Source organism: Ziziphus jujuba, chromosome 9 (assembly GCF_031755915.1).
Source record: "Ziziphus jujuba cultivar Dongzao chromosome 9, ASM3175591v1".
In the NCBI taxonomy this organism is placed as follows: Eukaryota; Viridiplantae; Streptophyta; class Magnoliopsida; order Rosales; family Rhamnaceae; genus Ziziphus; species Ziziphus jujuba.
Window position 1 is genome coordinate 15,715,674 of NC_083387.1, and position 27,017 is coordinate 15,742,690.

At 33.0% G+C, this 27,017-nt stretch overlaps 4 protein-coding genes and 1 pseudogene across 29 annotated transcripts; 4 read left to right on the forward strand and 1 right to left on the reverse strand.

The window, feature by feature from the left end:
* Positions 1 to 2,878: 2,878 nt before the first annotated feature.
* LOC107403969 (agamous-like MADS-box protein AGL62) lies at positions 2,879 to 3,797 on the forward strand. The gene has a single exon (XM_048481420.2). The coding sequence runs from the start codon at positions 2,927 to 2,929 to the stop codon at positions 3,623 to 3,625; it is 699 nt and encodes a 232-aa protein (XP_048337377.1). The 5' UTR covers positions 2,879 to 2,926; the 3' UTR covers positions 3,626 to 3,797.
* Positions 3,798 to 8,974: 5,177 nt separating this feature from the next.
* LOC107403972 (agamous-like MADS-box protein AGL62) lies at positions 8,975 to 9,680 on the forward strand (annotated as a pseudogene).
* A 2,154-nt stretch (positions 9,681 to 11,834) lies between these two features.
* Positions 11,835 to 14,321, reverse strand: LOC107423708 (uncharacterized). Of its 26 annotated transcripts, none has more exons than XR_009634029.1 (4): positions 13,948 to 14,242; positions 13,463 to 13,580; positions 12,408 to 12,559; positions 11,835 to 12,109 (listed from the first exon to the last, which is right to left on the reverse strand). XR_009634029.1 is itself a non-coding variant. In XM_048481344.2 (3 exons), exons 1-3 carry the CDS (start codon positions 13,999 to 14,001, stop codon positions 11,993 to 11,995), a joined length of 300 nt encoding a protein of 99 aa, XP_048337301.1. In that variant the 5' UTR covers positions 14,002 to 14,242; the 3' UTR covers positions 11,835 to 11,992. The 26 variants fall into 26 exon arrangements, 2 of the variants coding, with proteins under 2 accessions (XP_048337301.1, XP_060667357.1); XR_007243118.2 differs by having other exon boundaries at positions 12,408 to 12,674; positions 13,948 to 14,241; XR_007243115.2 differs by having other exon boundaries at positions 12,408 to 12,805; positions 13,463 to 13,531; positions 13,948 to 14,239.
* Positions 14,322 to 19,932: 5,611 nt separating this feature from the next.
* Positions 19,933 to 20,912, forward strand: LOC132799399 (agamous-like MADS-box protein AGL62; the record flags this gene model as incomplete). Its single annotated transcript, XM_060811207.1, has 1 exon — positions 19,933 to 20,912. A coding segment is annotated over one exon (831 nt), but the record flags the coding sequence as incomplete, so codon positions are not given.
* A 4,975-nt stretch (positions 20,913 to 25,887) lies between these two features.
* LOC132799400 (agamous-like MADS-box protein AGL62) lies at positions 25,888 to 26,403 on the forward strand. Its single transcript, XM_060811208.1, has one exon. The coding sequence runs from the start codon at positions 25,888 to 25,890 to the stop codon at positions 26,401 to 26,403; it is 516 nt and encodes a 171-aa protein (XP_060667191.1).
* Positions 26,404 to 27,017: the final 614 nt, after the last annotated feature.

Below are 27,017 nucleotides of genomic sequence, written 5' to 3' on the forward strand. Positions count from 1 at the left end.
TTTTTTTCTACCTTTTTAATTGATGCAAGGTATATTTTGATAATGTTTTGTGCCTAAGTTATGTATGCAAAAGCATAGGCAAAACTATGCACAAAAGAGTAGGAACGTTATGCTTGAACTATGGTACTGGATTCATAATTTCCAGCAATATAGGTCCACTGTTTATCTTATATCTCAGGTTTCAAATGGATTTTTGGGCTGAAATTTTGGGGGATGTCTACAGACATATATAGAAGACTATGGTCCAAATTTCAGGTCAAAATGACATGGAAAAGTCCATTTTCTATTCCAAACAGATTGCTGTATCTAATGGGTCCAGTATGCAGAGTATGGGTCAGTTTTGGAGCTGTTTGGCCCATGATCTGATTCTAGAACTTTCCTAGCTCTTGGAAAAATATTTATTGATGACCAAGGATGCTTCAAACCAAGTTTCATAAGCAGATACAAAGGGGAACTAAGTAGGTGAAGCTAGTTTGGTTGTTTACCCAAACTAACTAAACAATAGGAACTTAGTTCAAACCATGTGCCACTTTTTACTATATTTGGAATAGACATGTTGCAGCTGGTTTTTACCTCTTTTTGTATGAAAAGTTAGGTGTTGACCATTTTACTTTTTAAATTTCAAATACTTTACTCATTTTGTAAGCTCACATGCTTGGCATGTGTGAACTAGTTGTAATTTCAAGCTTATATTGTTAAATGAATGAGATGGCTATACATCTAAGCCTAATTTTCAAAATCAACGTGGTCCCCTTCTTCTCATCTCTTTTTCAACACCTTAGAACACTCTAGGAATCCTAAAAACCAGAAAACACCATAACTAAAACCTAAAAACACAACTCACACACAACCATTCCCAAGAGCATTACCAAAAGCTTGCTTGTTACTAACACTTCAAGCTAGCTTGTTCTTGGTCATAACCTTCTCACCCCAACAGTTTGTTATCTAAACCGTCATCTAAAAGATGAGGATCTATAAGCAAAATTTTATCATGGCTCTACTTCTGGTCTTAGAGGACTTGACTTCAGTAGAAGTTCCACATGAGAAAACATGGGGTGGTGAAATTCCAGTGGTTCTCATGTGGAAGCTGCATCGGTTAAAGTTTACTTATTACCTCCAATTTAATTTCTTATTTCCATAATTTATTGCCTAAATAAAACTGATTACCAACATTTAAGGTATTGAGCAACACCATTAAAACTGATTCCGCCAAACCAAACAGTATAACAAACTTGGTCACCAATTAATCACTATTCTGAAAATTCATAATCATTTAGGTAAAAGGAGACAAGTTCTATTATCCATCATGGTTATGAGACATTCACACCGTCCACTTGGATAGCTTCCACTGATGGAATGTTTGACTGAGTGGGCTCTTATTAATTCATGAATTCTGGGAAATTTGCAAGCTGCGTTGTTAAAGCATTTATTTATTTATTTTCCTTTTCATATGAGGAAGGCTTAATAATCAAATGCTGTCACCTAGAGGGGAAGCATGAGTTCCCTCCTATTTTAATTAGAGTAATGCTAAGGCACTGATCATTTTACGTTTATTAATGCTTGATAGATTAATAGAACCTAATTACATGGAAAATAACCTACCAAAATAATGTGACATCATTTTGTATTCAAAATTTAATTAATAAAATTTGATAATTTAGCATTATTGGTACATAACCAAGGGATGAGGATGTTCTATACTATTTTTATCTTCCTTCATTTGTGTTTGATCATGATTTGTGTTTATTTATTTTTCTATTTGAGATCCTCTTTCTTTTTTTTTCTTTTTTTTTTTAATTCTGTTTACTATTCTTTTTAAAATGAGAAGACATTGTAGATATTGATCAAACAAAAACTGTGAAAACAAAATGAAATTGAAAAAATTGGAATAAAACTTTTTAAGATTTAGTTTCCTTTATAATTAAATACATATAAAGATCTTCTATCTATATTTGTGTGTGACAAAAATCTCATTTCGTTTTACAAAAACAATTACTCTTTTTAGTTAATTTATTTTATTTCATTATTAATAATTTTAAATAATTTGGTATCATAGAATATTCGGATTCAATTAAACATATAATTTTCTTGTATCATCAATTGATTATCGTTGGATAGTAATTAAGATAGACTAATCTCATTAGATATTTCTAATTTTTGGCTTCCCACATAAGAACTAGCCCAACCACTTGTTAAGCAAATTAAAGAACTAAAATTTCAATAAAACTATATTCAGAAAAACTATGAAACTGTATAAACTTCTTTTTTTCTTTTTTTCTGTCTCAAATGATCAATATGTTTTATTTTGTTTTAGTTTTAGTTTTTATTATCTGCTGATATCTTTTGGTCTTCATCATATAGAATCTGTCTTCCCAAATATATAGTCTAAAAATTAAATTGTAAAAAAAAAAAAAAAAAAAAAAACCATCAAGTTTTCCAGCTGTAGATTGCGCTGTCATGTAATCGTCAAACAAATGCTTCTATAAGGAGTCCCACCAAAATGAGATTCATCACAATTGGTTACCATATGCCTTTAGTTATAATACGTACTTATTTTTCTCACTTATTTATTTGTTTATTTTATTTTTGTTCATGCTATGTGTCTGGTCGGCATGTTGAATAAGCAATGACAAAAATCAGTGTCTGACCCATTTAAAGAGTTACATGGCATTAAATCTATAATTATTCATCAACTTCATACCAAATATACTAATAACAAAAAGATTTTAAAACTTCCCAATCTAGCATACGATTAATTACGGGGCAAAGAAGTAAACAACTGACAGCAAAATGATAGGTATCCTATACAAATCTTTTTCTCAAAAATCACCCCTATATATATGTTTCACTTTTTTCCAACTCCTCCTGATCTACGCCCCATCTCTTTTCCAAAATATCTTCAGAAAAACCCTCTTTTTCTAACAATATGGAGAAGAAGATCAGCAGAGGGCGTCAAAAGGTCGCAATGGTGAAGATGAGCAACGACAGCAACCTCCAAGTCACGTTCTCGAAGCGCCGTTCGGGACTCTTCAAAAAGGCCAGCGAACTCTGCACTCTCTGCGGCGCCGAGATAGCCATTGTCGTTTTCTCACCTGGAAGGAAAGTTTTCTCCTTCGGCCATCCTTGCGTCGAGGCCGTCATCGACAGGTTTCTCACCCGAAACCCGCCGGCACATCAGAACTCCGGCACGATGCAGCTCATCGAAGCACACCGGAACGCCAGCGTCCGGGAACTGAACCTCCAGCTGACTCAGATCACCAACCAACTGGAGGCGGAGAAGAAGCGGGGCGAAGAACTGAATCGGATGAGGAAAGTGAGCCAGGCGCAGTGCTGGTGGGAGTGTCCCATCGAGGAGATGGAGCTGGAGCAGCTGGAGCAGTTAAAGGCATCCATGGAAGAGCTGAAGAAGAATGTGAGCAAGCAGGCTGACAGGGTTCTCATTCAGAATTCCAACCCTGTTGCTGCTCCCTTTTTCGCGGGGAGTTCTTCTTCGGGTCAAGGGGCGGCGATGATTACTTATCCTTTCGATGTTAAAAATGGCGGATTTGGTGGGAATATAATGCCCAATTTGATGCCTCATCATCACCATGCATACAATCTTGGTTATGGCCGTGGTTTCTTCTGAAAAAGAAAAATGGTTCTTTTTTATTTTTATTTTTTAAGCATGTCTTTTATATATTTTATTTTAGTCCACACAATGTCAATAAATATATATATATATATATATATATATAACTATGGCAGGAAATTGTTATAATTTATTTGATTTAGTGGTATATCCTTTTTTTTTTTTCCTTGGAGATTTAGTGGTATATCCTTGTAATAAAAAAATAAAAAAGGTATATGTATGGTTTGCTTTTAATTATATGGTTATAATCGACACTGGAGTCCAATAATATATAAATATACGTATATATATATATATATATATATATATATATATATATATATATATATATATGTATGTATATAGCAATTATTCCCAAAAGATATTTATTTATTTATTATATATTGTATTCAATAAGGATTATATACGACTTCATAAAAAAAAGTAATAATAAAAAAAACAATGGTCATATATATATATATATATATATATCATATGTTTCCTATATAAACTATTATTCTATTTTTAAGATCATTTCTTGAGTTTTTTTTTTTTTTTTTTGTGTGTAAAAAAAAAAAACCAAAATTGTATGGAAATTATATAACATGTAACAAATATGCTTCCGAATTAAAGACACACTATATTTGTTTCAATGAAAACAACAATCAATTAATTAATCATGAATATATTTATCAAAAAATTAATTAATCATGAATATATATTAATATAGGTTCAGTAATTATAAGGGTAACGTTTAGAGAAAAAAAGGTTTTTTCTTTTTCTTTATGGATCATTAAGTAATGAGAAAAAAATTATTTTATTATTGGACTGTTTCAAAAAAAAATAATAAATAAAAATTGAAAACAAATTAGATATTATTATTATTATTGAAATGACAAGTAAGAATAGATTTGACAGAACCCTATAGAGTAATCCGCAGTATTGTATCCCAGAATAAATTAATCAAGGCCTTATAAATGATTAAAAAGGCTATCAAGTTTAGCAATTTAGCATAATTATTAAACGTCGAAGACAATTACTGTCATTTGCTCATCTTCGTTATACTTTATAAAATGCCAATTATAATTAACATGGCATATATATATATATATATATACTCTAACTCAAATCAAGCATTTAATATTAAAAGATCAATATGAAATTTTATTTTTTGTTAATTTTTAGATTATATTAAAGATTAAAATTTAAAATAGAAATTTAATATGTTAGCAATTTTATATTAGATTACTTTTTAAATTTTAAATTTTAATTTTTTATGAAATCCAAAAACTAATAAAAAATAACAAATAACAAGTTGATATAAAAACGGTCAAGTCATCTTATGTGAGGCTAAGTCATATTTTATATAAATAATTACAATGCAAGATGAGCAATGACAAATATAAATGTTTTTTTCTTTAATGAATAAATGATAAATATAAGTGTTCATCCAAAACAATGAAAATATGCTTTAATCGTAACAAAAAAATTACAAACATAATTAAGTTACAACCATTCTTGTGACTCATCGATGGAATACATATATACCTTACAGAAACGTCGTATAATAATATTGAAATCTATCTGTAATCATCCAAGTAGCTGTACTGCTTAAGATCAATAAAATATATATTATAGATAACATACAGGACAGCAATATTTGGAAACAATAAGGGGAAACAAATTAATTGAAAAGTGTCATTCTGGAATGTATAAATTAATTAACTTACTTGGCGAACCTAATTAAACATAGAAAGTAATAACTAAGCAGCATATTAATTCTCAAAACAGTAAATACAAAAATTATAGTATAAATATTAATGATTATTTTGCCTAACAATCAAACATCATAACTTTTTGAAACCGGCATAGCATTACTCTTAGAAGTCCCTTATGATTTACAAATTCCATCGAACATTTAATCTCTTCATATTTAGAAAAACAATTTTTAGCATTAATGTCCCCTCTTTTTCCTATTTCTATGTGTGTCTATCATTAATATGATAGTAAAATAAATTAAGCGAAAACATAAGTGTTATTTTAAGTTTAGTTAGGATTGTATCACCTGTCAGGATCCGTCTAGAATTCCTCCCCGGAACTCTAGACAAGCCCTGATCCTAGGAAAATACCACCGAATCTTTTAACGGAAAATCCGGCAGCACCTCCCCTAAGGGTAGGACTTACCACAAATTTTCTGCACTAAAAACACACTTCTATACACAACCCCTTAACAGCAACTCAGTGCATAAATAATAACTACATGTCCAATACAGTATACAGAGCATTATACAAATAAATATGAAATTAATACGATGACAAATAAGAAGTAATACAGGATGGAGAGGAAAAAGGAAAGAAATACTTCTTGGACTTTCGGCAACGAACTGAGACGTCGGGCTCGCCCCGGACGATCAACGTCTCCCAACCTGGACCTAGGGGAACGGAATTTAAAAACGTGATATGCTAATCATCTCAGTGAGTGACCCTAACTACTGCACAATTATAAAGCCATGATAATTATAGTACACTTGATCACTTAAGAATAATAAATAAATAATAATTAATTAGAAGTAATACTTTCTCTCAAAACCCTCACTATTCACTCCGTTGGAAAGGTTCCCCTTTTTAAAACATTTTCACAAAACTCGTTATTCGTACTTCCCAAAAACCAAGGGATCAATTAACTTAATAAACAATAAAGAAATAAATACCCCAAATGTAATTAAAATGTAAATAAATATAATAAATAATTTTTGCTCACTTTGGGGTTTGAAATCTTATTTGAAAAATTTGTACTTGATGCACCACACCATATACCAGTGATGTCCTCCGATACTCAGCGTCCTGAGCACCGACTGGCGGGGAGATTAAAGAGAGAAACTTGCAAACGGCACTTCGGCGTCCCGACAGTACCGCTGCTGAAACCGTCATCCCGGCCAAGGAGGGGGGCAGCTGATGCGCAATATATGACTTGCCTGCCCTCGGTCCAATGGCAACTCACGGGAAACATAATACTTGCGCGCTAAACCGTACCGATTTTCCAAAATCACCATGGGAAATATACCAATTTTCACATTTACCATCCCACACATTTTCCTTTAACAAATCCGGTACGAAAACATTGATAACGATAAAATAATAATTTTTGTCGTAACACGAGGTTCAACAAATAATATACCACGGGCATAATTATAAAATTTAAACCACCAATTAAACAAATAATTTCCTTAAAATATTCAAACCAATTATGCCCAAAAATAATATGAAATCCAGACACAATTAATTACTGAAAATACTTACTCATGCGTAATAAATACCATTTAATCACAATAAAATAATAATCGGAAATTTCTTAATGACCCAAAATTTCCGTTTAGCACCAATGGGTAAATATATATATAAAATAATATATTTTTTTCCCGATTATATTTAAAATACACCACATGAGCATAAATTCCAAATATCAAATTAACACAACATAAATATAATTAATTGCCCAAAATAGTTTTCAAGGTGGGTCACTCACCTGGAGCATGCAATTAACATAAGATCCTCCATGGGATCAATTCCACAACTCACCCGTGCTTCTAGAACACAATTCACACACAATCAAATAAATTAATATTTTATTCGAGTAAATAATAACCGGTACCCGGGGGGTCTAACATAAACGTTAACCAAAATTGACGAGTAATATACCGAATCGAAGCTTGAGCGATGAGGATTACAAATCCGGTCTTACTTCCTGGAGATCGGACCGGTGGTGGCCGGAATCTCGCCGGAAAGCTTTCGGGATTCAACTTTTCGATTCTCTCAATCCGTCGCGAATTGGTAGAAAAGGACCCCGGATTTGGATTCAGGGGGTCGAAATCAGTGGAGAGGGATCGGCGGTGCAACTGGATATTTGCCGGAACAGTGATTTTCGGCGAGCCACCGCAGTCACCGGCGGCGGCGCGTGCGATGGCCGATGGCTGAGATTTTTAGGGGTTTTGTAGATCGAGGGGAGAGGATTCCAATGGGACCAGCGGTGAGGGAAACGGAGGCCGGACGGCGAAGAGATCGGAGTTTGAAGGTTTTCGGCGCCTCGCAGGAAAATGCTCTGATCCCGGCGAGTCGGAGGTCCGGTGGCTATGAAATTTGGTGGGCTGGCCAAAAATGGGGAGGTGCTCCCGTCTGGCCGGCGCGTGTAGCAAGGGTCGGCCGGAAAATTAGACGATTTTCGGCGGCCGGTCGTTCTCTCTCTCCCTCTCTCTCTCCTCCCTGGTGTTTTTGCCAAATAAAAGCCATCGTGGATGACATTGTTCACCCACATGGACCAATCAGGTGACGACACATGGCGTTACTGTGCACTTAAGCCAGATATAATAAAATATTATGGTATCCAGCGAATTTCACACATCCATAACTTTTTAACCAGATGTCCAATTTAAGCGTGCCGCTAGTCTATGAACTCGTATCGACGAGTACTTTATAACCATATAAAAGTCGATACAAAATTACACAACAAGAAAAAGTCAACTCGGGCACATTTTGGACAGTTTGCACCTCGACTTGTTTTGCCCATAACTTTCAAACCGTAGCTCCGTTTTCGACATGCTACTAGTCTATGAACTCGTGCCAATGTGTACTTCGTAATGGTACCTCAGTCAACCTAGAATTCCATCTGAGTCAAAAAGTCAACGTTTGACCCCTTTGGTCAACGGTCAACGGTCAACGGTCAACCTCCATTAACGTGCACGAATTCCGATGTGATTTGGGACGGTATATATTTGAAAATAATGGCTCAACGGTCAACGGTCAACGGTCAACCTTCGTAATGCTGTCTAGGTTTTTCTTCTCTCTTTTTCTTTTTCTTTTGTTCCCCCCCCCCCCCCCCCCCCCCCCTTCCTTTTGGTTAGTTAGATATATATTTATATTCCAAATTTTCTATGGAAAGAAGAGTATATGATTTTTCATTTTTTTCTTTTTTAGAAAAAAGATGAATGCCATCGATTTCCTTTTTATGTGAGACACAACCAACAATGTTGATCGACATCTATGGAGAATTTCTCAAAGTCAAAAACTTCACATAACAATGCTTATTTAGTAGATATAATTAGTCTCATATTAATCATACATTAAATTAAAATTTTGGTAACTCCCAATGAATCTTTGTTTAATTACATACAATAATACAAATTATAATATTCCATTGGACAATAACCCGACCAATACATAATATTAAGTTCTGTCTTCTGGGAAAGAGTTAAAAAAAAAAAATCGATAAATACCATATTCATTTTTCCTAAACTCCAAAGAAACAAGCTTCAGGTAAATCTCTTTAACTACCTAGTTTTGTCATTATTTTCCATATCCTTCACCAAAAAAATGGCGAAGAAGCCGAGCCAGCGTTGGAAAAAGATAGCCATAGCCAAAATACCAAAGAAAAACAATCTATAGGTCACCTTTTAGAAACGCTGTTCGGGTATCTTCAAGAAGGCAAGTGAGCTTTGCACTCTCTGCGGCGTAGAAATCGCCATTATAGTCTTCTTGCCAGCAAAGAAACCATTCTCTTTCAGCCATCCAAACATCCAATCCATCCTCGATCGCTTTCTCAGTCGAAATTCTAATTGCCTGAACCCTAGCTCTAACCATCTTGTCGTCGAGTCTTGCCGGAATGCGAATGCTCATGAACTAAACGTGGAGCTAAGCCAGCTAATGAATCAGTTGGAAAGCAAAAGAAAACGAGGAGATGTGCTAGAGAAAATGAGGAAAGTGGGACGGAAGCAGTGCTGGTGGGAAAAACCCATTGAAGAGCTTGGTTTGCAGGAGATGGAGCAGTTGAAAGCATCAATGGAGGAGCAGAAGAAAAATGTGACCAGAGAAGCTTACCAGCTGACGAATGAGATTAATTCTATCACTAATAGTGGCTGTTCTGAGTATTTTGTGATGAATAATGGGGTTAGACGGTGTGTTGATATTTTTGAGAGAAAATCTACTGAGATTATTAGTTCGTCGTCCACAAATATTCCAAATGTTTTTAGCTTTGGATATGGACATGGGAATTTCTGAATTTCCATTTTTTTTTCTTTGATAATTCGCCTTTTTCGTTTCTTTCGATTTTTTATGATAATTAGCAATGAGTAGCATCTTGTTACTCGATTAATCGTCTAATAAAAATTTGTAATTTTTTTTTTTTTATATTAAGGACAGTGATTCAATTTTGGGTCATTGTTTAAGGACGGGGATTCAATTTTGGGTCATTCTTTGAAGAAATTGCTTTCATGCATTTTTAATGTTTTTAATGTTTTCATGCAGGAGGAATTGCTTTTGGATTGGTTAGATTAGTTATGTTGTTGGCTGGTGCTAATTCCATCAGGGATGTTATAGCTTTCCCAAAGACGACAACTGTACAATGTGCCCTCACTCGAGCACCATCGGAGGTTGATCCTCAGCAACTAAAAGATTTGCCTTTTAAAACTCATTGATCTGCTCTATCAACATTATAAGATGCCATTTTTTTGTTTCTTGCATCGACTCTAACCTAGATTATTGAGCTTACCTAGTTTTTCCTTTCACATTTATTTAACTGCCTTAATCTTATTGCTCTCACATTTCCTAGTCATTGCTAATATATGGTCTAAGTTTCACGTTTTTCTTTTTGTTTACTTGGTTCTTTTTTCATCCCAAGTGATTAAATCAATCTCCTAAGATCTTTACCTTTTGAATGTAAGAACTAACATTTGGTTGCAGGAAGATAATCCTTCGTCATTTTGTGTCCAGTGGCCGAAAACACTTTTAAAAGGGGTAATTTGGTGCAATACCCTGTTTTTGGGCCAACAAATGGAACATTATTTTTCCTTAAATAATTAAAATTATCCAAATTTGTTTGAACTAGATACTTTACCATCGTCTTCAACAAGTGAATGCCCGCCCTTTTTTCCTTTCATTTTCCTTTTTCTACTAACCATTTTTCTCTCTCTACCAAAGCTTTAACATTTATTTATGTAAATTGCTTTTGCAAAAAGTCAGCTTTCATCTCCTTGGGAGGATCTAAAAACCCATAAGATTTTCTTTTATTTTAGGGTAATTGGAACTAACACTTACAAATTATATCCATTGTTGCATATTGGTTTCTAAACCTTTTTTCTTTCTTTGTATTTTACCCACCAAAACTATAGTTTTTATTGCGCAATAGGACTTAATGCCATATTTTTGTCAAATCTCTAACCAAAAAAGGCACATGTAAAGTTTTCTTGGTCAATTTTTCCAAACATGTGGACTGGCGTTGAAGTGGAACCTCAATATAGTTTGAAGTGTAACAATGCCATAATCCTTTTCTTTCTTTTTTTAAATTAAAAATTATTTTTTTTTTACAACTAATAAAAATTTTAAAAAGTCTTTTACACAATACAAAAATCTTAAAAAATTTAACCCATACTAAAAGAAACCAATAATGCTATTATGTACCAACTTGTTTTACCAAATTTATTTGCATGCATTTTGTTGGAGCATACATATATATTATTTTTTTAATAAAATTTTTGTTATTTCAAAATAGTTTTTTATTCTAGATTTTCGTAAACCTCTTTAAATACAGTGAAGTGTTGAAAGAAAACCAAAAAAATTAAAAAATTAAAAACTCTACATGTGCCTTTTCCTATCAAGGATTTGAAGGAAAATTGGATGAGTCCTTTTCAGGATGCGTTTGGTACGCATGATAGGTTCAAATCATATTGGATCGGATATGACAGGTCCAGATCAGACATAATAGAATAGTACAGTTCTGTATTTAGTATAGTTTCGAAGTGAATGGTAGATTAGTTGTTTCGTGTTTGGTGCAAGATTGGATTTGATTGGCCTATTTTATAATTTTTTATTTTTTTGAGGTGAAAAATTTTAAAATTCTATTTATAATTACAATAAAAAATAATATATTCAATTAATATTGTAAATTTATATATTTGATTTTACATATGCAATTTAATTTTTTATTACAGCCACAAACTATATTAATTTATAATTTTAAAAATAAATGAAAATTAAATTAGAATATAATACTTTATAAATAACAATTAATTAAAAATAAAGATAATTAATGAAATTTTCTAATTGTAATTTTTTTTTTTACATTGTAATTAAATTGTAATTTTATTTTACAGCCACGAATTACATTAAAATACGGTTTTCAAAACGAATTAAAATGAAATTATAATATGTTAAATCATAACTAACAATTAACTACAAATAAAAAAAGTTAATATTATATTTAATTAAGAACTTGTTGATAACAAAGATTTCACATACTTATCCGCATACATATGTATATATTAGATTTTACAAGGATAATTTTCTTATATAACAAATGCGTAAATACAATCATTGATAGGAATACAAATATAAAGCCTAATATAAAACTATTGTGTCACCCATTGTTCCAGTTAGCACGTGTATGGGCAGTGAACTCTCTGAGATATCAAACTTTATATTCTTCTTGACTTCAATATCTTTTATCGTGGCACACTGAGACCCAATTTTGAATATTTTCAAAAGAAAACAGAGCACATATATTAGCATCGATGCACATAAGCAACATAACTGAAACAAAGATTTGAACAAAAATTTGATGGATTCAATAGATTATAGAGAAAGTCATTTAGAATGATGATCTATACAAGCAAACGAAACCGATATGAACTATGAAGTGGTAAAACTTCGGGACATTTTCTAATAAATGCGTGAGAATTAGTCACCTCACCAACACATTTAGATAAAGGTAAATTGAACAAAAGAAAACTAAAAAAAAAAAAATTCAACTTACACCGAAAGTAAAGATGGTCAAATATGCTTTCATTCCTCCTCATTAATGGGTCCTCCAAGAATGGCATGCATTTCATCATGGGGTTGGGTCCCATCCCTCTCATATCCAATTCTTTTTTCGTTTCTTTTTTTTTTCCCCCTCAACCTTTTCAACTGAAGTATTGGTAAATGCTAACAAATTACAACCAGAACATACAGCTTTCCCATTTTAATCCAAGCCCATAATCTCACCAACCACTTAAAAATCATGGCTTGGGGGCTTGTAATCCTTCAAAAGCACACAAACAATGGAATAGCTACAAATCAAAGTCATGGCGACATTTTCTCCATTTGATTTGGAACTGAAGTTTTATCATTCTAGAATCATAAGAATGATGTTGCGATTATAGCACCATAGAACTAGCACAGAAGGCAAGAATGTCATAAATCTCCTTCAACAAATATGTGGCTTTTAGTCCTGCAACTTAGATGAAAAAAACCTCCTTCGAAAATGTGCAATTAAGCAGTTTTTAGTGCATAAGTTACCAGAAGCACATTTTCTCTCCATACTATGATGAGCCAATTGCTAACGGTTAGAATTTATTTTTCAAAACTTTCTGCACTATTACTTCATATATATAAGAATCAGAACTACAAATCCTAACATAATGTATCTTGACCACTGGATTAAATCATTGTTTTCAGGAGGTCCCTTAGTTCTAGAGCTGCTAAGTATCTCAAATTTAACAAGAACAATATAGACTAAATATCTATTCCAAGCTCTTATTTAGCTTTCTTTGCAGACAAGAAGTTGGACTTAGAGAAAAAAGCATCATGAAAGTAAAAGATATAGGGCAATTAGCAACCCAACAAGCACACAAGAGTCAGATTGATGCTCTGCAATGGAAAACTTTTACTTATCAATATGAACCAACATAAAAAGGACACTAATTTCAGTGAATCATCATAAGAATTTTTTATTCAAATATCAAACAATTATAGAGAAAAGTTGCTTACAGATACCAAATACAAAACATTGGAGATATCAAACTCGTGGGTTTGCACAGCAGAGCATACCCTGAGACAATGACCTTGAGCTCCTGGAATCGATACCGAGGCAAGAGGGGATCCAAGCATAAGATACCGCTGAGTGAAGGGGAAGCAGAGATTGAACACAACCCAACTGAGAAACAGACTTGAAATTTCAAATTAAAATGAAAAGTTGAATCTATTCCCGAGTTTAAAGAAATTCATTTGAGAAAAGGATCTAAATTACAAGTCCCAATGGTCAAAATTCCAAAAAGAAATAAATAAGCAAAAAATCCCGATATGAAGAGGGTTGGGTCCTTGCAAATCTGGTAGGGATTTAAGAAGTGATGGAAATTTGGGGTCCTTGCAAATTGAAGCCCTAAATTTTCAAGATCGAGTAAGATCAGCTTTCATTTCAAATAGAAGGAGAAGAAAGGTCACGAGATGGAAGAAAGAAGGAGAAGAAGGTCAAGAAAAGGCTGGAACAGATACAGAGATGCAGAGATGGAGGGTAGAGTAAGAAGCATACTCACCAGCCGTGTTTGTTTGTTGGAGAGATGCAAACGTCCGGCGAGAGAAACGATCATTCACCGGGAAAGAGAGCTCCTTCAATTGTTGACACGATCCAAGGATTTGCTTCGGGGAGAGAACACCAGCAAGAGTGAGCTAAGCTTCGTTTGAGTTTGGGACAAAATTGACCCCCGTAGGGGGGAGGGGGGAGACGGGTCTGATGAGTCCCATTCAATTGGGATTAAAATACTATTTAGGATAAGTTGTTCCATCTCAAATTGTAAAACCGACCATCAGACTGGAATAGAATCCCATCCAATCCTGGCAAATTCTACTTACCAAACACACCCCAGTGCACTAATCATTATAGGGTGAAATGCTAAAAAAAGAGGGAAAAAAAAATTAGGGACCAATGTGCAAAAAATGGATATAGTTTAGGAGATCATGTCAAATATTGCTTTTTTTTTCTATTGTTTTTTTAATGTAAAATTAGGTTGGTTTAATGATAAACCCCATTTTTTGTTACGAGGTAATGGATTTGAAATAGGATTATATTTTATCGTAACTTGATTAAAAAAAATTATTTTTTTATTTTGTAGATGTTTAGATTAATATATGATTGTATATTTTACCATGTCCAAATGAAACATACAGATTTTGACAAAATTTAAGAAGAAATGAAATTTAATCACTATAGTTTATGAGGTAAAATGCCAAAAAAAGAAAGGAAAAAAAAAAAGGGATCAATGTGCGAAAATGGATATATAGTTTAGAAGATGGGTCAAATACTACTTTATATATATATATATATATATATTATACTAGGTTGGTTTAATAATAAACTTCGCCTATTACTATGAGATCATATATTCAAAATAGGTCCATTTTTTTTTAAATAGGAATTATTGTAACTCGATTAAAAAAAATTGCTCTTTTATTTTGTAGATGTTTAGATTAATATATGATTGTATATTTCAGCATATGTATATGAAACATACAGATTGTGTTAAAATTTAAAAAGAAACAAAATTTGTCATTGCTTGGAAATATCCCAATGGTTTTCTCGATTGGTGGTTGGAGAATACAATCAATTTTAACAAAGTTAAAAAAAAAAATCCATGACAGGCTTGTTTGGGATCTTTCAACTTCGTTTTTATAGTGGTTGCAGGATTTTTCAATAGTGGCTGTAGGATTTTTCAACTGTGTATTTGTATTTGTTCAATTTTTTATTTAACAAATTTCAAAAATCCCGACGACCTCATTGGGGATTTCAATTCCCCACAGAGAGTTGGCTTTTTCTGCCATGCTATGCTGACAATGAAACTACGGTGTAAGGCTTTCATGTCACGCAATGCAAACAGCATTTTGCAAGGGAGTGTGGGGTTCCAAAAGAGAGAAGACAGGACTTGGTTTTTTGGTAGTCATGGGTAGAAGAGAAGAGCATATATATGTGTGTATATATATCTATATATATGTACTTTTTTAAAAAAATAAATTGGGGAGAGCATTTTAACACCACTGTGGTTGAACCTTGAGTATTTGGGCTCAAATAGGGTTTTAATATTAGAACTAGCACTAGATCTTATTTGTTCAGTTTTTGGATTGCATTAAAAATTTAGATTTAATATTGTATTTACTAATTATCGGATCCTAATAAGATTTATTTATACTAAAATAGAATTATAATATCTCATTGCACTCATAATTTATCACATTTTTAATTTTCAATCTTAATCCTTAGTGTTATCCAAATGATCATAAAAAAATAAATCTTTGTTTAATAAAGATAGATTTTAGGTCGTACTAAAGACTAGCTGTAATCTTGAGAGCAGTTTAGGAAAGTTAATTTCACATGGCTAAAAGGAAAATCTATTTTGTGGGTTGAGTGTTGATTCAAATTTTCCTAAAGGACTACACCTAGGGAAAATTGTTTGGCATGTATGGTCCCAACCAGATTTAGACGAGAAAAGGCTTTATTTCAATGTGGAGTGAATAGCAGCAAATAGATAAATAAGAAAAAATAAGGTTGAAGAGCTGAAGTGCTTTATTTGTCCTTTAATCATTCTATGGTGGCACTTTTATCTCTATTATTATTTTTTTTTTTTTTGTCCTATCAATATTAGATGTACATTGGTTCTTAAATTATTTTTGGCCTAATTCTTAGTAGTTTTGTAACGTGCAAAGCATTTGATGTAACATGCAGATTTTTTGTGGGATTATGTAATTTTGTTGCTTTGAAAACTTGCAGTAAGTGCACCAAATGCCTCAAAACTGTTAAAAATAGTTTAAAAACCAACAATACATCAAAAATTGAAGTTACTAAAGAGCCAAAGGAAAATTCTGTTGAAAAGGTAATAATCTTGCCACCTTGTACAGGTCAAAGTCCACCAAAGTTTGCACCATTTTTCTTGTTTCACTAGAAATGTTTTGTTGAATGTCTTAAAACAATATTTATATCTATGTTTTATGCTCTTTTTAATGAATTTGGGTTGCCTAAGTATTGTTGTATCTATCTTAGAAATTATTATTTTTTATTAGGTATTGCTATTTACTTGTAAAATGACTATGTGCTGGAAATTGTGTTTCTAACAACATAGATCCATTGTGAGGGCTTGCCTGTTTTGTGTTGTTTAAACCAGATTATGAATTTTTGATATATTGTAATAGATTTGTAAAGGAAAATATAGCAAAAAAAATGACTCAAAAAAGACTTGCGAAGTCCAAGATATATAAGTTGAAAATTGGCATAACTGCTGAGATTTCTAGCAGTTATGGCCCAAGGGTTTGAGATGAATTGGAGGCTCTATTCAATTTCTTTGAACCTAATCTTCTTTAGATTTCATCCTCAACATTTTAACATGCCACATGTCAAAATTCAAACATTGGAAGGAAACAATCTTTGGAATTCAAAATCTCACCAATCTTTATCACATTTGTACACTTACATGTACAATTAGTATTTGAACGATTTGTTATTATATTATTGGGTGAGAAATTTGTATTTTTTGAATTTTGAAGACTTTATTTAGTCTCACACATACTTCACATGTGTGAACCAAGTTTTGTACCAATATAATGCAACAATAAAATGAAAATACATGAGTAAGCTGTCTAGTGTGTTATTTTTGAAACTTGCATCTTCTCTTCTCTTCATCTTCTTCTTCTTCATTCCAAACAAAAACCCTAACAAACCTCAATATTACCATACCAAAAACAAATATAAAAATTACTTAAACACTAAACCAAAAAATTGGATTAAAGGTTATACACATGACTAACACCTTGTGTACAACACTTTTGGCCAAGTGAATCCAAAACCACACCAAACTCTAACAAATTCAAGGATCAATTTGCAAAAGCTTAATAATTGAAGGGTATAAGTGCTAAATACCCTAAAATAAAAATAAAATGATAGTGCCTTCCCAAGAACACCTAGAAATTTTATTGTATGGATTTTAAAATACGATGCATGAGTAATGGCTTTGCTAGAGGAAATAGTGGTGGCAATGACGGACTCAAAGATTATTATCAAGAGAGCACATTAGTTGTGTTAAGTAAATCCTTATTATTTTCCACTAATTCGACATTTTTAGAACAATAGGATTTCGATATTTTGACAATAATTTGACATTCACAATAAATACATTAAAAATTTGCATAAAAAAAATCATTGTCTAAAGCAAAAAGAGAGAAAAGGAAAATTATTTTAGATTTTGTTGCAAATTAGTTAATCAAAAATAAATGGAGAACAAGAAAAACAACAATAAAATTAGTCATTAAAATGAAGAATTAGCATTTCTATAGTTAAAACAACATAAAATAATAATTAAATAAATATTATTTATAAATAACTATCATTTTTTGTTTAAATTATATAATTATTTTGTTATTAACTAATCATATTTACTGTAATTGTAAATAATCATTATTTTTAAAACTTGTAGTTAATAAGTATCGTATTGTATTAAAAAAAAAGAAGGTATTTTACTGAAGATAAATATTATAATTATATTTAATAAGTATGATTGTCACAAGTAAAATAAGAAAAAATATAACAAAATGAGTGAGAAAAAATGCATTAAAATAAGAAAAAGGAAAAAAATATAATAATAAGGAAGAAAAAACTCTAAAACTGAATTTGAGGTGTGCGCACTAAGCTCTTTTAAAAAGAATCAAAATGATATTATATTTATTATACTGGTTTGTTATCAAAACCGTCATCTAAAAAATGAGGATTTATAAGCAAAGATGAGGATTTATTTTACTGAGGATTTTGACTTCAGTAGAAGTTCCACATGAGAAAACATGTGGTGGTGAAATTCCAATGGTTCTCATGTGAAAGCTCCATCGGTTAAAGTTTACTTATTACCTCCAATTGAATATCTTATTTCCATAATTTATTGCCTAAATAAAACTGATTACTAACATTTAAGGCATTGAGCAACACAATGAAAACTGATTCCGCCAAACCAAACAGTATAACAAACTTGGTCACCAATTAATCACTATTCTGAAAATTCATAATCATTTAGGTAAAAGGAGACAAGTTCTATTATCCATCATGGCTCTGAGACATTCACACCGTCCACTTGGATAGCTTCCACTGATGGAATGTTTGACTGAGTGGGTTGTTATTAATTCATGAATTCTGAGAAATTTGCAAGCTGCGTTGTTAAAGCATTTTTTTTTTTTTTTTTTTGGCCTTTTCGTATGAGGAAGACTTAATAATCAAATGCTGTCACCTAGAGGGGAAGCATGGGTTCCCTCCTATTTTAATTAGAGTAACGCTAAGGCACTGATCATTTTACGTTTATTAATGCTTGACAGATTAATAGAACCTAATTTCATAGAAAATAACGTACCAAAATAATGTGACATCATTTTGTATTCAAAATTTGATAATTTAGCATTATTGGTACATAACCAAGGGATGAGGATGTTCTATCCTATTTTTATCGTCCTCATTTGTGTTTGATCATGATTTGTGTTTATATATTTTTATATTTGAGATCTATATATATATATATAGTCTATTTGCTATCTTTTTTAAAATGAGAAGACATTGTAGATAATGACCAAACAAAAACCGGGACAACAAAATGGAATAGAAAAAATTAGAATAAAACTTTTTAAGATTTAGTTTCCTTTATAATTAAATACATATAAAGATCTTCTATTAATATTTATGTATGACAAAAATCTTATTTCGTTTTAGAAAATCAGTTACTTTATTTAGTTAATTTATTTATTTTTTTATTAATAATTTGAAATAAGTTGGCATCATATAAGATTCGGATTCAATTAAACATATTATTTTCTTGTATCATCAATTGATATTGTTGGATAGTAATTAAGATAGACTAATCTGATTAGATATTTCTAATTTTTGGCTTCCCACATAAGAACCAGCCCAATCACTTCTTAAGCAAATTAAAGAACTAAAATTTCAATAAAACAATATTTCAGAAAAACTATGAAACTGTATAAACTTCTTTTTTTTTTTTTTCTGTCTAAAATGATCAATATATTTTATTTTGTTTTAGTTTTAGTTTTTATTATCTGCTGATATCTTTTGGTCTTCATCATATACAATCTGTCTTCACAAATATATAGTCTAAAAATTAAATTGTAAAAAATAAAAAATAAAATGAGTTACCGTGGGAGAGAAAAAAAATTCAATAAAAGATCCTAAAACATCAACCCCTCTTTTTCCTTTTTTTTTTCCTTTTTCCTTATTCCAAAAACCCAAAAATGGAAATAAATAAAGCAAGCATTAATGGCCCAATTAAAGCCCACTCATTCAAAATAAAAAAAAATGTTGCGAACGTTACACTTCATACCAAATATACTAATAACAAAAAGATTTTAAAACTTCCCAATCTAGCATATGATTAATTACGGGGCAAAGCAGTAAACAACTGACAGCAAAATGATAGGTATCCTATACAAATCTTTTTCTCAAAAATCACCCCTATATATATGTTTCACTTTTTTCCAACTCCTCCTGATCTACGCCCCATCTCTCTTCCAAAATATCTTCAGAAAAACCCTTTTTTTCTAACACTATAGAGAAGAAGATCAGCACAGGGCGTCAAAAGGTCGCAATGGTGAAGATGAGCAACTATAGCAACGTCCAAGTCAAGTTCTCGAAGCGCCGTTCGGAACTCTTCAAACAGGCCAGCGAACTCGGCACTCTCTGCGGCGCCGAGATAGCCATTGTCGTTTTCTCACCTGGAAGGAAAGCTTTCTCCTTTGGCCATCCTTGCGTCGAGGCCGTCATCGACAGGTTTCTCACCCGAAACCCGCCGGCGCATCAGATCTCCAGCACGATGCCACTCATCGAAGCCCACCGGAACGCAAGCGTCCGGGAACTGAACCTCCGGCTGACTCAGGTGACCAACCAACTGGAGGCGGAGAAGAAGCGGGGCGAAGAACTGAATCGGATGAGGAAAGTGAGCCAGGCGCAGTGCTGGTGGGAGTGTCCCATCGAGGGGATGGAGCTGGAGCAGCTGGAGCAGTTGAAGGCATCCATGGAAGAGCTGAAGAAGGACGTGAGCAAGCAGGCTGATAGGGTTCTCATTCAGAATTCCAACCCTGCTGCTGCTCCCTTTTTCGCGGGGAGTTCTTCTTCGGGCCAAGGGGCGGCGATGATTATTCATCCTTTCGATATTAAAAATGGCGGATTTTTCGCGGGGAATTCTTCTTCGGGTCAAGGGGCGGCGGTGATTATTCGTCCTTTCGATGTTAAAAATGGCGGATTTGGTGGGAATATGATGCCCAATTTGATGCCTCATCATCACCATGCATACAATCTTGGTTATGGCAGTGGTTTCTTCTGAAAAAGAAAAATGGTTCTTTTTTTATTTTTATTTTTTAAGCATGTCTTTTATATATTTTATTTTAGTCCACACAATGTCAATAATTATATATATATATATATATATATAAAACTATGGTAGGAAATCGTTATAATTTATTTGATTTAGTGGTATATCCTTGTAATAAAAAAATAAAAAAGGTATATTTTCCTTTTATAATATATATGTATGGTTTGCTTTTAATTATATGGTGATAATCAATACTGAAGTCCAATAATATATAAATATATGTATATATACATATACATATATTTATATATTATTCCGAAAAGATATTTATTTATTTATAATATATTGTATCCAATAAGGATTATATACGACTTCATAAAAAAAAAGTAATAGAAAAAATGGTTATATATATCACATGTTTCCTGTATAAACTATTATTCTATTTTTAAGATCATTTCTTGAGTTTTTTGTTTTTTTGGGTAAAAAAAAAAAAAAACCAAAATTGTATGGAAATTATATAACAAGTAACAAATATGCTTCCGAATTAAAGGTACACTATATTTGTTTCAATGAAAACAACAATCAATTAATTAATCATGATTATATTTATCAAAAAATTAATTAATCATGAATATATATTATATAGGTTCAGTAATTATAAGGGTAACGTTTAGAGAAAAAAGGTTTTTTTCTTTTTCTTTATGGATCATTAAGTAATGAGAAAACAATTATTTTATTATTGGACTGTTTCAAACCAAAAAATAAATAAAAATTGAAAACAAATTAGATATTATTATTAGTATTATTGAAATGACAAGGAATAATAGATTTGACAGAACCCTATAGAGTAATCCGCAGTATAGGATTTGTATGCCAGAATAAATTAATCAAGGCCTTATAAATTATTAAAAAGGCTATCAAGAGTTTAGCAATTTAGCATAACTATTCTCTAAAACGTCGAAGACAATTACTGTCATTCGCTCATCTTCGTTATACTTTATATATATATATATATATATATATGCACTCTTACTCAAATCAAGCATTTAATATTAAAAGATTAATATGAATTTTTATTTTTTTTAGTTTTTGGATTATATTAAAGATTAAAATTTAAAATAAAAATTTAATATATTAGCAAATTTATATTTGATTATTTTTTAAAATTTTAATTTTAATTTTTTATATAATTTAAAAATTAATAAAAAATAATAAATAATAAGTTGATATAAAAACCATCAAATCATCTGATATGAGGGTAGCCATCAAGTCATCTGATGTGAGCCTAACTCATATTTTATATAAGTAATTACAATGTAAGATGAGCAATGACAAATATAAATGTTTTTTTCTTTAATGAATAAATGATAAATATAAGTGTTCATCCAAACAATGAAAATATGTTTTAGTCATAACAAAAAAATGACAAACATGATTAAGTCACAACCATTTATAATTAATAATTCGATTTGGTTAAACGAATTTCTTGTGACTCATTGATGGAATACATATATGCCTTCCAGAAGAGGCTGTGTGGTAGCCCTGGTAGTAAGAGACACCAAGATCCCAGCATATGAGCTGGATTCGAGCCTTACCAAATAAAAAAAAAACTATATATATATATATATATATATATATATACACCTTACATAGTCGTGGTATAATAATATTGAAATTTATCTGTAATCATCCAAGTAGCTGTATCCATAAAATATATATTATATATAACATACAGCACAGTAATATTTGGAAACAATATGGGAAAACAAATTATTTGAAAAGTGTCATTCTGGAACGTATAAGTTAATTAACTTACTTGGTGAACCTAATTAAACATAGAAAGTAATAACTAAGCAGCATATTAATTCTCAAAACAATAAATACAAAAATTATAGTATAAATATTAATGATTAAAGATTTTGCCTAACAACCAAACATCATAATTTTTTGAAATCGGCATAGCATTACTCTTAGAAGTCCCTTATGATTTACAAATTCAATTGAACTTAATCTCTTCATATTTAGAAAAACAATTTTTAGCATTAATGTCCCCTCTTTTTCCTATTTCTATGTGTGTCTATCATTAATATGATATACGTCGAAAACGGAGCTACGGTTTGAAAGTTATGAGCAAAACAAGTCGAAGTGCAAACTGTCCAGAAGGTGTCGAGAGTTGACTTTTTACCATTGTATAAATTTGTTTTGATTCTTGTATGGTTGTAAAGTACTCGTCAATACGAGTTCATAGACTAGCGGCATGCTTAAATCGGACATTTGGTTAAAAAGTTATGGACGTTTGAAGTTCATCGGATACTGCAATATTTTATTATATCTGGCTTAAGTGCACAGTGACACCATGTGTCATCACCTGATTGGTCCACGTGGAATGAACAGTGTCACACGGTGGCTTTTATTTGACAAAAATCTAGGGGAAGAGAGAGAAAGAGAGAGAGGAGAGAGAGAGAGAGAGAGAGAGAGACCGACCGGCCGTCGGAATTTTTAAAATTTCCGGCCGATTCACCTTACACGCGCCGGCCAGACGGACGTCCCTCCCCATTCCTGGCAAAACCCTAAAATTTCACGGCTGTTGGCCGCCGGACGCACCTGGATCGAGGCGGCGAAGATCGGCGGCGATTTTTCCTTCCACCGCCGGCCACCACCGATTGACCCCTTTCCAGCCATTTTTCGGCCACACACGCCAGCCACCCCTCACCACCTCCTCAAGTCCGGCCTACCCCCCAAATTTCACGGCCACCGGACCTCCGACGCGCCGGGATCGGAGCTTTTTCCGGCGAGGGGCCGAAATTCTTCAAACCCCGATTTCTCCGCCGTCCGGCCTCCGTTTGCCTCACCGCCGGTCCCGTTGGATTCCTCTCCCCTCGATCTACAAATCTGCAAAAAATCTCAAGCAACGAACACCGCACGCGCCGTCGCCGGCGACGGTTGCCGGTGACCGCGGCGGCTCATCAGAAGTTACTGTTCCGGCAAGTACCCAGTTGCACCGCCGATCCCTCCCGACTGTGTTCGACCTCCTGAACCCGAATCTGGCATCCGTTTTCGCCAATTCGCGACGGTTTGGGAGAATTGCGAAGTCGAAACCTGAAAGCTTTCCGGCGAGATTCCGACCACCTCGGGTCCGATCACCGAAAATTAAGACCAAATCCATGATCCTCATCAGTCGAGCTTCGATTCAGTATATAACTCGTAAATTTTAGATGTCGTTTGGTGTTCGCTCCCCGGGTACCCATTTGGGAGTTACCCGATTAAAATATTAATATTTGTGGTTTGATGTATTGTAGATGTTTTAGGTGCACGTGCGAGCAGCGGAGTCGATCCTACGAAGGATCTTGATTGAGATACGTGCTTAAGGTGAGTGACCCACCTTCAATTTAATTTCGGGGATTAAATTTGTGATTATTATGTGCGATTTGAATATTTGGAATTTAAATTCTATGTGCCAAATATTTAATGATTTATTGTGGAATCATTGGTGAATTTATTTTGATTAAAGAAAATATGCATTATATAAATTTATGCAAACGTGAAAATTATTTTATGGTATTGAGGATTACGAAGTTCTTGTGGTTTCAACATTTATTTGGGCATGATTTGATTTTCAAATATTTTAAGGAAAATATTTGTTTATGTTGGTGACTTCAATTTTTATAAAGTATGCCCACGGAATATTATGTGATTTAATTATTATATTTCAAGAATTATTTATGCTATTGGGAAAATGTGAATATTTAAAGTGGTGGATTTGAGAGTTGGTGGATTTGAAAATCATGGGATTTATGATGTTGATTATAAAGAAATTGTGGAGAATTTCCGGGTTCAATTGGATGGAATAAACCCGTTGTGTTTATGGAAAATTTGAGATTTTGATATAAATTAAATATGTGGATTTCATGATTTTTAGATGCACCGTGCACGTACTGGTGTTCTGTTTATATGTGATATGGTTAGTGTGCACACGGATGTGATTAGCACACAGGTGGGTGTGAGTAGCGCGCAGGTGATTTTATGAGGTTGTCCTGTGGTTGCCATCGGATGAAGGTAGGCCACCCCTCCATGGCCGGGACACCAGTTAGCAGCGGCGCAGTGGGACGCCACGGGACCGTATGCCGGTTTCTTTCTATAACCTCCTGTCTGGCGGTACCTTGGAACGCTGGGTACTGTTGGCGCCACTGGTATATAGTGGGTGCATCAAGTGATTTTCAGAACTGGGATTTTAAAATAAATATTTTGAAATTGTATTGGAATTAAAAATATAATTATTACTGTTTCTGGTGTTTATTTGATATCTTGGTTTTCGAGGAATACGAACAAAGGGTTTTGTGAAAAGGTTTTAAAAGGGGAACTTTTTCCAACCGAGAGAATTGTAAGGGTTTTGAGAGAAATTATTATTTCCAATTAATTATTATTTATCTACGTTATTACCGTGATATTATATTGTATAGTAGATAGGGTCACTCACTAAGATGATTAGCATCTCATAATTTCAAATTCCGTTCCTCTAGGCACCAGGTTGTCGGTGTTCATCCGGAGCGGACTTGATCTTCATTGCTGTCTTAGTTCGTGAAGTACCCTGTTCTTTCTTTATTGCAGTTGTAATATTTCTTTCACTCTTGTTGTATTCTATACTTAGTAGTACTTCATGAAGCTCTGTATACTGTATGGGACACTTATGTATTTATTATGCACTGGATTACTGTTATTTATTTTTTTGGAGTGCTGAAATTTGTGGAGTCAACTTGTAGTATTGTGGGAGGAATAAAGAGAACGTTATAGAAGTGTGTTTTTAGTGTAGGAACTTGTGGTAAGTCCATCCCTTAGGGGAGGTTTTGCCGGATTTTCCATAGGAGGGTCCGGTAGGGTTTCCCTGGGATCAGGGCTTGTCTAGGGTTCCGGTGAAGAATTTTGGACGGATCCTGACAATAAGTGTTATTTTAAGTTTAGTTAGGATTGTATCACCGATCAGACTTAAGCAAATATAGAAAAATAAACACAAAAGAAATTCATCCAATTTTAACTGCCTTTCTTGTATGATATAACTAGCTTACATACTCTTATTTTCCTTCCTGTGTACATTTGACAACAAGTGAGCTTTGCACTCTCTGCGGCGTAGAAATCGCCATGATAGTCTTCTCACCAGCAAAGAAACCGTTCTCTTTCGGCCATCCAAATGTCCAATCCGTCCTCAACTGCTTTCTCAGTCGAAATTCTAATTGCCTGAACCCTAGCTCTAACCATCTTGTCGTCGAGTCTCGCCGGAATGCGAATGCTCACGAACTAAACGTGGAGCTAAGCCAGCTAATGAATCAGTTGGAAAGCGAAAGTAAGCGAGGAGATGCGCTAGAGAAAATGAGGAAAGTGGGACGGAAGCAGTGCTGGTGGGAAAACCCCATTGAAGAGCTTGGTTTGCAGGAGATGGAGCAGTTGAAAGCATCAATGGAGGAGCTGAAGAAAAATGTGACTAGACAAGCTTACCAGCTGATGAATGAGATTAATTCTGTCACTAATACTGACTGTTCTGAGTATTTTGTGATGAATAATGGGGTTAGACAGAGTGTTGATATTTTTGAGAGAAAATCTACTGTGATTATTAGTTCTTCGTCCACAAATATTCCAAATGTTTTTAGCTTTAAATAATAAAGGATAATTATCATTGATTTTTTATGATAATTAGCAATGAGTAGCATCTTGTTACTCGATTAATTGTCTAATAAAAATTCATAATTTTTTTTTTTTATATTAAAGACGGTGATTCAATTTTCGGCCATTCTTTAAGGATGGGGATTCAATTTTGGGTCATTCTTTGGAGAAGCAGTGGCTAATACCATTAAGCTTTCCCCACAAGGACAAATTTTTAGTTATGTTAAATTTAAAATAAATAATTTCATTTAAAAATAATTATGATTTTTGCAAAGAACATGTTCATACGCATTACAAAAATGTTTTTTTTTTAATTAAAAATATGGGAATTTGAAGATGGAATTACTCTCCAAACGAAAACAGCAGTTTTGTCACTCACGGTCATCCGTACAGTGACTGCTAAAATGAGTCGTATATGTGGTAACTTTTGGAAGTATGCAAAATAATTACCAATGTTAATTTTTCTTTTGATAGGGAAATTGTAATTTCCCTCTTTCGTTAGACATGTCACATTGTTTCCGCCAATCCAATTCGTGAATCCCACATTTATACATGTTAAACGGTTTATGTCAATTCTAATGCAACATAATTAAATATTTATTATCTAGAAT

Coding starts and splice junctions, on each gene's coding strand:
- LOC107403969 (XM_048481420.2), top strand. CDS start 2,927: ATGGAGAAGAAGATCAGCAGAGGGCGTCAAAAGGTCGCAATGGTGAAG.
- LOC132799400 (XM_060811208.1), top strand. CDS start 25,888: ATGATAGTCTTCTCACCAGCAAAGAAACCGTTCTCTTTCGGCCATCCA.
- LOC107423708 (XM_060811374.1), bottom strand. CDS start 14,001: ATGATCGTTTCTCTCGCCGGACGTTTGCATCTCTCCAACAAACAAACA. Junction 13,532..13,947: donor CCAACAAACAAACACGGCTG/GTGAGTATGCTT, acceptor CCCTTCACTCAG/CGGTATCTTATGCTTGGATC. Junction 12,560..13,402: donor ATGTTTTGTATTTGGTATCT/GTAAGCAACTTT, acceptor CCAATACTTCAG/TTGAAAAGGTTGAGGGGGAA.